Source organism: Mandrillus leucophaeus, unplaced genomic scaffold (genome assembly GCF_000951045.1).
Source record: "Mandrillus leucophaeus isolate KB7577 unplaced genomic scaffold, Mleu.le_1.0 Scaffold475, whole genome shotgun sequence".
NCBI lineage: Eukaryota > Metazoa > Chordata > Mammalia > Primates > Cercopithecidae > Mandrillus > Mandrillus leucophaeus.
The window spans coordinates 499,745-508,600 of record NW_012105087.1 but is presented as its reverse complement, the minus strand read 5'-3'; the positions used below and the strand labels follow the sequence as shown (position 1 = coordinate 508,600).

At 46.1% G+C, this 8,856-nt stretch overlaps 2 protein-coding genes and 1 pseudogene across 7 annotated transcripts in view; 2 read left to right on the top strand and 1 right to left on the bottom strand.

Moving 5' to 3' along the window:
• Window positions 1-8,856, top strand: part of LOC105550294 — a 931,651-nt pseudogene that overhangs the window by 424,835 nt on the left and 497,960 nt on the right. The gene's annotated exons all lie outside the window — the stretch shown is intronic.
• On the top strand, window positions 980-6,828 carry RBM8A (RNA binding motif protein 8A). Of its 5 annotated transcripts, XM_011995166.1 has the most exons (7): window positions 980-1,156; window positions 1,440-1,499; window positions 1,631-1,708; window positions 1,899-2,035; window positions 2,365-2,501; window positions 2,607-2,655; window positions 6,553-6,828. In XM_011995166.1, exons 1-6 carry the CDS (start codon window positions 1,090-1,092, stop codon window positions 2,650-2,652), a joined length of 525 nt encoding a protein of 174 aa, XP_011850556.1. In that variant the 5' UTR covers window positions 980-1,089; the 3' UTR covers window positions 2,653-2,655; window positions 6,553-6,828. The 5 variants fall into 5 exon arrangements, with proteins under 5 accessions (XP_011850556.1, XP_011850553.1, XP_011850555.1 ...); XM_011995163.1 differs by lacking the exon at window positions 6,553-6,828 and having other exon boundaries at window positions 2,365-2,491; window positions 2,607-4,873; XM_011995165.1 differs by lacking the exon at window positions 6,553-6,828 and having other exon boundaries at window positions 2,607-4,873.
• LOC105550280 (gonadotropin-releasing hormone II receptor) lies at window positions 3,184-8,804 on the bottom strand. Its single transcript, XM_011995168.1, has 3 exons — window positions 7,911-8,804; window positions 4,157-4,367; window positions 3,184-3,709 (listed from the first exon to the last, which is right to left on the bottom strand). Exons 1-3 carry the CDS (start codon window positions 8,427-8,429, stop codon window positions 3,291-3,293), a joined length of 1,149 nt encoding a protein of 382 aa, XP_011850558.1. The 5' UTR covers window positions 8,430-8,804; the 3' UTR covers window positions 3,184-3,290.

The following is an 8,856-nucleotide window of genomic DNA, read 5'->3' as shown; positions in this document are numbered from 1 at the left end:
TTAGTAGAGACGGGGTTTCACCATGTTAGCCAGGATGGTCTCGATCTCCTGACCTCGTGATCCACCCGCCTCGGCCTCCGAAAGTGCTGGGATTACAGGCTTGAGCCACCGCGCCCGGCCGGGAAAAAATGGTTTTTAGTAGATATGTAACCAACTGATTTTTAAAATGATCACACTACCTACGTGGAGAATAAATTAGTGTCTCCTAATCGCTTTGAAATTTTATTTTTCGTTTTATTCTTTTTCACTTTTTTTTTTTTTTGAGACGGATTCTCGCTCTTGTCCCCCAGACTGGAGTGCAGTGGCAAGATCTCGGCTCGCTGCAACCTCCATCTCCCGGGTTCAAGTGATTCTCCGGCCTCAGCCTCCCGAGTAGCTGGGATTACAGGCGCACTCCACCACGCCCACATAATCAACCTCCGTCTCGGGTTCAAGCGATTCTCCTGCCTCAGCCTCCCGAGTAGCTGGGATTACAGGCAGGGAGTTTTATCTTAAAAAAAAAAAAAAAAAAAATTGATATCGGTCTCACCAATCATATTGCAACCAGGTCTGTTAGTTTCCTGAAGAGAAATTAGGTGCTGCAGTACGTTCCAGAAGCAGCTCTTTATGCCCGTATTGCTGATCAAACTATTTTTTAAAGACGTTCCTATCATATATCACCTTGCCTCGGAACAGGGTACGGGCCTGGGATTTTTGATAGAAAAAGGTGTCTTCAGTGACCATTTCCCAGTTTGGGATGAAGAGACATAAAGAAGCCCTCTAATAAGGAAATTACGCCGGGCCTCACTGTTAATAGTACAGTATCTCTCAGCAGCTGCCGCGGTTAAGAGGAATCCACTGACCCCTGTAGTCTGCACCTCCCAACATGGCAGCATTTAGCTCGCGACCTGCTCAAGATGGCCACAGAAACACTTCCGGCATCTTTCCGAACTAGGCCCGCCCCAATTTGCGTATTTTTACCGTGCAGAGGGAGGGATTTAGAGTTAGCCTTTGATTGGTCAGCTTGACCGGCGACCTTTCCCCTCTGCGACAGTTTCCCGAGGTACCTAGTGTCTGAGCGGCACAGAGGAGATCTCGATCGAAGGCGAGATGGCGGACGTGCTAGATCTTCACGAGGCCGGGGGCGAAGATTTCGCCATGGATGAGGATGGGGACGGTGAGGACAGTGGAGGCGGCCGGGCGTAGCGGGGAAGGTGTGAGAGAAGGCTATAATAGGAAAATTTACTCTCTTTTCTCCCGGGTCGTGAGGATGGGAATCGGGGAACCGGGTCTTGGATGGATTAGAGATTCCGCCCCCTTTGGGAGAAGGGAGGGCGTGACCGGGAAGGCACTGAGACTGGAGGCGGTTTGGGTCGGCTTGCAGACAGTGTCTTGGGAAAGAAACGATCGTTACAAATGACTGTCATGGTTACTTACTCTTTTATCTTCTGGGGCTCCAGAGAGCATTCACAAACTGAAAGAAAAAGCGAAGAAACGGAAGGGTCGCGGCTTTGGCTCCGGTGAGTGTGGGGAGAATGGGGTAGAGTGGCCTAGTAGGGCAGGAGCCCCAGGTTTTGGAGTCCCCACCCAACTCATAGGAACAATGGGAGAAAGGGGGAGTTTTCGGTGATCTCGTGTGTGTCCCTTATAGAAGAGGGGTCCCGAGCGCGGATGCGTGAGGATTATGACAGCGTGGAGCAGGATGGCGATGAACCCGGACCACAACGCTGTGAGTAATAATGGAACCTGTGAGGTATCCGTGCCTGTGGTAGTAGTTAGAAAGCGATAAAATAGTTAAGCAGTAGGAGTGGGTTCAGAGATAGCTTAAACAATCTGAGTCCACACTCACTCTACTCCCGTGAGCCTGCTTGAAGCGTTTCTCTCATGTACTCGTACAACTTCCCCCCGTCCCCCAACAGCTGTTGAAGGCTGGATTCTTTTTGTCACTGGAGTCCATGAGGAAGCCACTGAAGAAGACATACACGACAAATTCGCAGAATATGGGGAAATTAAAAACATTCACCTCAACCTCGACAGGCGAACAGGATATCTGAAGGTATCCTAAGTGACACTTTATTGCCTCCTTTCTTTCATAACCCTTAGACAGCATTGGTAGTTCTGTGTTTGCTGTGGTTGGCCAAGAGCAAAGTTAAAATAAAATGACATTGGATGTCATTTTATTAAATAAAATGACATTTAAAACATGGATATGTTTTGTCAGACACGCCAAAGAGACAGACATGTTGTATATATACAGAGATATATGATGTACATTCATTGCTTAAATTTTATAGATTTTTCTGAGTTTAGATTTGAGGAAAAAGATACTCAGTGATGCTTGGGGAAATAGGAGGGTTTTCATATCTGTCTTTTTACTTTCCCCAGGGGTATACTCTAGTTGAGTATGAAACATACAAGGAGGCCCAGGCTGCTATGGAGGGACTCAATGGCCAGGATTTGATGGGACAGCCCATCAGCGTTGACTGGTGTTTTGTTCGGGGTCCACCAAAAGGCAAGAGGAGGTAAAATGAAGAGGGCAAACACTGGGTGAAGGGAATATGAACAAAACAGAATGAGGACGTAGTATTATGTCTGATGGACTCTTCTCCCTGCTTCTTTTTCCCTAGAGGAGGCCGAAGACGCAGCAGAAGTCCAGACCGGAGACGTCGCTGACAGGTCCTCTGTTGTCCAGGTGTTCTCTTCAAGATTCCATTTGACCATGCAGCCTTGGACAAATAGGACTGGGGTGGAACTTGCTGTGTTTATATTTAATCTCTTACCCTATATGCATACTATTTGAGTTGCGAATAAATGTTCCATTTTTGTTTTCTACATTTAATATTACTTTCCTATCGTAAAATTGAAAGTTCTAAAGCATAGTAAGGCTGTATGGATCATTGTGAAGATAATTCTAGGGACTGAACTCTATTTCTTTTTTTTTTGAGATAGAGTCTTGCTGTGTTCCCCAGGCTGGAGTGCAGCTGCGTGATCATAGCTCACTGCAGCTTCAAACTCCTGGGCTCAAGCCATCCTTCTGCCTCACCCTCCCTAGTAGTTGGGATTACAGGCACATGCCAGCATGCCCGGCTAAATTTTTAATATTTTTGTAGAGATGGGGTCTTGCTGTGTTGCCTGGGTTGGTTATGTGAATTTCTATACTAGATACAGTCTCAAGTTTCAGGTAGGGTTTAAAGTAGACACTGGTCAGTATTTCTTTTTTGGGGGAACTAGGAGAGCAGGAGTAGAAGTGAGATGTTAAGATCTTATGGCATTAAAGACTTATTATTTTGTTCCTATATACTCTGTTAGGATCAGATAGATGTTATAGAAATGTCTTTTGTTTCTCCTGCACTTCTTGATGTCACAGTTTTTTGTACTTCCTGCTGTCTAAGGGCATGAATCTCCTGTTGGAGCATTCTCCCAGACCCTTCTTTAGAAGAGTCTATACTAAGCTCTTGGTGCCCTCTTCGGCAGCCAAGGGTGAAGGCCCCATAGAGGAGAGGATCCAAAGGAGCATTGAGGAGGCCAAAAAGGAAAAGGATGTGGCTCAGGCTGGGAGGGACTTCAGTTAGCATGGTGGGGGAGAACCAGTACCACAGACCCAGTAGGTAATAAGGTGTCCAGCAGAGGATGAAGGTCAGCAAGATAAACAGGGCCAGTCTCAGGGCCCGGAGACGAACATGGGGACGATTGTCAAAGGAGCGGCAGAGGGCAAATTCACCAGCAGGGGCTAGGAATTTAGAAAACATACTGTAATTCAGAGTCTAAGCTTCTGAACTGAGTATAGGGTGAACTGATGGAGGGGCATAGCTAGTGACACAGAGCTTGCCTCCTACAAGGAGGAGAATGCTGCAAACCCTTTTCCCCTTCCCAACCTAGGACTATATGATCTCTTATCCCCAGGGATTATGATAGAAATGTGAAGCCACCCAGTCTACTTTAAGACTTGATGGTGTTCAAGAATAAATAATACTGATTGCCTCCCTAGTCCTTGTCTAGCTAACTCAGCTGTTTATAATTGAAAGGATTCAACAAAATTAGCATCAGGTGCTAGACATATGGTTAGGATCTCACCACAGTTGAGTGACTGGTAGATAGCTATTAGGTAGGTAGATAAATGATGCTAGAGGCAACAGATCTAGGGTTAAGGATTAAGGCCTGGGAATTGGAGTCTCACCATGACTCCCCTTCCTTGTCTGAGGGCTGGACACACTGAGGACAATGCGGCTATAGCAGATGGCCATGGCAGTCAGTGGCAGCAGAAAGAGGCAGCAGAAGGTGAGGAGGTTATAGGTGGTCTCTTGCCATCGAGCCTTGAAGCTGCCTTTGGTGACACACTGAGTGAAAGGGACTGGGCCAGCTCGGTGGACGGTATGGAACAGGAACAGCTGGAGTGGAGTTCAGGACTATTAGAACTGGTTCCCCTCACCACTCAGCCTACCCACCTATGTCATACTGTCTCCTCCCAATTCATCCTTAATTCCAAGTGAAGCAGCACAGTGCTGAAAAACAGTTCATCCATGGTGCCATGTTAAAGAGGTTGGAAATATGTCTTGAAAATCCTGTCTTCCTTTTAGGCTTGAATATGATGCTGAGCAGTGAGTTTGTTAAATCTCAGAACTTAAAACAATCCCACCTTCTCAAGTACTATTCTAACACTGCGCTTTATAAGGGATGATATTTCTACCACCTCACTCATATTTTTAGCTGAAATGATTTTCCTGGTATGTCTGTTATTTTGTGGAAAAAGAAAAACTGTGTAAAATGGGTGCTGCCAAAATTCCAGGCCATTTTGCAGTGACTCTGAAGTGACCTTTAGTAGTAATAGTCTTATGTGCAGTAACTATAATGGTAAAGAATGTTAAATAATAAAATTTAACATTTTCCAAATGCTGTTGGGCTGCCCCTCCCCCTTTTTGTTAAATTGCTGGGTTTTCCAACTGAATCAGTAAAAACTATTTCCGTTTAGAACTACAAGGTTAAAGTGCCTGGGTTCCAGTAATGCAGATTGTCACTATTAATTTGATAAAAGGTAAGCTCAGTAGGTATCAGATTCCTAGATACAAGGCATTTGGGACAGTGATTTTAGCAGACATGAGGGACATTTAGGAAAGATGAATAGTTTCAGCATAAGACAGAATTTTGAGAACTGTTTGGAGTTACGATCAGGCTACTCTGAGCTAGTTGGAAAATGTTCTTTCCTCTTCCCATCTCTTGCATTCATATATTTATAATTTGTTTTTGTTTTTGTGCTATGCCTAAGAAGTACGTGAGAATCGTGAGGAGTATAAAAATAGTCAAAGCTGGCTGGGCGCGGTGGCTCATGCCTGTAATCCCAGCACTTTGGGAGGCTGAGGCGGGCTGATCACAAGGTCAGGAGATCGAGACCATCCTGGCTAATACGGTGAAACCCTGTCTGTACTAAAGATACAAAAAATTAGCCGGGCGTGGTGGCAGGCGCCTGTCATCCTAGCTACTGGGGAACTCCAGGAGGCTGAGGCAGGAGAATGGCGTGAACCCACGAGGCGGAGCTTGCAGTGAGCTGAGATTGTGCCATTGTACTCCAGCCTGGGTGACAGAGCGAGACTCTCTCCAAAAAAAAAAAAAAAAGTCAAAGCCTACAAAAATAAGTAATTTTCTAACCACCCCAATAGTATCCCTAAGGACTCCTAAGCCCTTACCACACTAACGTGACATTAAATTTTTTATTTTATTAACACTAATATTTTAACTACAATTACAGCATATGGGCAAGGCAGAATTTACCCACAAGGATACTAATTTGGAACCAAAAAATTTCACCTTTTGCACAAGTATCATGCGTGTCACAATCAGTTTGCCATTGAAACAAATAGAGATTGCAAATATTGTCAGATTGTCAGGCTATAAGAAAGGATGAAATTCATTTCCCATTGCATCATCTTGTGGCCCATGGATTTCAAGTGCCTTAGCCAAAATCATATAGCTAGTTAGCAGTAGAGCCCGAGACTCAGAAAAAAAACAAAGTAAAACAGGCAAACTGAAACAAAAAGTCTTCTAATTCCCAGTCCACATGTAAAATTTGCTTTATGTAAACAAACCTAATTGTAAATGGCACTGTAGCAACAGGCTTCTTTTTAACACTTGGATTGGTAAAGGTCTTGTTTGCAACATATTAGAAGTATTATTTTTCTCTTTTTATCCCCCCTGACAGAGTCTGGCTCTGTCGCCCACGCCAGAGTGCAGTGCAGTCTTGGCTCACTGCAGCCTCCACCTCCCAGGTTCAAGAAATTCTCGTGCCTCAGCCTCCTGAATAGTTGAGATTACAGGTGCTCACCACTACACCGGGCTAATTTTTGTATTTTTAGTAAAGATGGGGTTTCATCATGTTGGCCAGGTTGGCCTTGAACTCCTGACCTTAAGTGATCCACCCGCCTTGGCCTTCCAAAATGCTGGGATTACAGGCTTGAGCCACCAGGCCTTTCTTTGTTCTTAGGAGTATAGTCAGACTAACTTCTAGTAGTTATATTTCTAATAATTGAGGATGTAAGTAAGGATCAAATCTTAAATCAGTATAATATATTATCATTCCAGAAACAAATCCTAGACCCTTCTTGGCCTCCTTCTAGACATAATTCTAATCCTACAGTCTCAGAGATGCTGCTCTATCCTGCCCCCCAACCCCATGATAGTGATAGTGGTGTTTGCCTTGAAGGAATTGCTTTGTATTTAGCTTTTTTCCCCACCTAGATTTCTAGTTCCTTTTCAGTATTGGATTTGCTTTGAGATTTGATTAACCTAGTACTCAGGTTCAGATGCTCGCCTCTTTCCAATTTTAACACTCATTCGACAATAAAGTCAGTAAAAAACACAAATTTGGTTATGTCACTCTCTTTACTTTAGTGTCTCTCCACTGCACTCAGGATAAAGTACAATTTTATTATTTGTGATCTGGCTGGCTCTTCCCCTCTCAGCTCATTACTCACCATTAACTAGTCCTCAGCTTTAGCAGCATTGGCATTGAGATCCTCTATCCTCCATCTTCCCTAGCATTTCTCCTATTTTAATTGGTCTAACACCTATCTGTGAAGAATCAAACGTTAACATCTGGAAAGCTGTTCCTGACTGCACAGCTGTGTCAGACACCCCTCTCTGCTCCCCACCCCCATTGTCTTCTTTAGCTCCTTTAGCATAACACTTTTGAATACACTATATTGTAAGTGCCTAATTTCTTTGTTTCCTGCACTAGTCAATACATTTCCTGAAGGCAGAATTTTGCTGCCCTATCCTTAGCAAAATTTGAGTGGCCCTGAAGATGCATATTACTTTTTGAATGGATAAATGAGTGTACCACAAAGTTTTACCCAAACCACTGACTTCACTCTCTTCATAGACCCCCATGTATGTTTTTCTGTTTTTCTTCCCTGCCCCAATCTGAAGGAGGTGAGATTGGGAGGATGCAAAGATGCAGAAGCCAAGTGTAGTAAAACAGATCTAATGCAAGAGGCACAAATAGAGGATACTGTTTATAAAAGGCAGGCTCTTAACAGATGTAAATTAACATGCAAATAATCTTACAGAAGAGAGCAGAGGTAGCCAGGCAGGGTGCCTCACGCCTGTAATCTCAGCACTTTGGGAGGCTGAGGCGGGCGGATCACGAGGTCAAGAGATGGCGATCACCTGGCCAACATGGTGAAACCTCGCCTCTACTAAAAATACAAAAATTAGCCGGGCGTGGTAGCGGGCGCCTGTAGCTTCTCGGGAGGCTGAGGCAGAAGACTTGCTTGAACCCGGGAGGCGGAGGTTGCAGTGAGCCGGCAAAAAAAAAAAAAAAAAAAAGGCAGGGGCTTACTCCCCGAGAATTAATGGCTAATGGCCCCCAAGCGCACCCTTTAACTCATGCTACAGACCCAATCCCTGTCCTGCCCGGTCCTGAGTCCTAGGTCACTCACCTGGGGCAAGGCAAGCAGGAAACTAAGTCCCCAGGCTGCCCCCAGAAGTTTCCTTACACCTGAACGGGATCCAAGCGGGTTGAGTACTGCTGCCTGGCGGTCCAGTCCACTGACCACAGGCAGGAAAGCTGCAGAATACATGGCCATTAGTTTCAGGAACATGAGTGTCCGACATGCGATGTCCCCGGCCAGCCATTGAACAGTGATATTCCAGGTGGCATCTAGGGGCATAACCACAAAAGTGACTAGAGTGACTAGTAAGTCGGCAGCTGCTAAATGGGCGAAGAGTGTCCTGACCGGAGAGGGGCGGAGCTGGCTGGGTTGCGGCCGTGTCATTGACCACAGGACGGCCAGGTTCCCTGCAGCCGAAGAAACAAACAGCACAATGGTCACTCCCACTCGGACCTTGGCTGCTGCCGAGAAGGTGGGCAGCTCTGAGCCCTCCACCGCCACTCCCGATGCAGCCCAGGCCTCCTCCCCCGCTGCTGACCCCCAAGGGGTGCCGTTGCCTGCAGACATGGTGGCCTGGAGAGAAACTGAGGACGAGGCAGTGTGGGTATGAGCGCTTAGCTTTGGCCACTGATTCTTCGCCCACCTTTTCAGGTTCTGGAGCTGATTATTGCGAATTTCGTTCACTAAAGCCTCTGCTTCTGGAGACTCTCCGTCTGTTCTGGAGGAGGTCACTTGTCCAACCGTCAAGGTTCTGCAGGGAACGAAGATCTGGTATCAGACACGCTCCTTTTTCCTTGGAAAGACCAGCCTGGGCTTCGGGTCTCTACTGCCCTAAACCTCTTTAGCCCTTACAGCCCTGGATTAGTACGGAGCCTGAGTGCATGTGTATTTGGGATGTTCTGCCGGGCGCACACCTATTCCGGCCTCCAAGGCGTGGAGTTCACTGCGGCGCTTTCTCGCCCCGCCCCGACCCCTGCAGGCCCCGCCCTTGGTC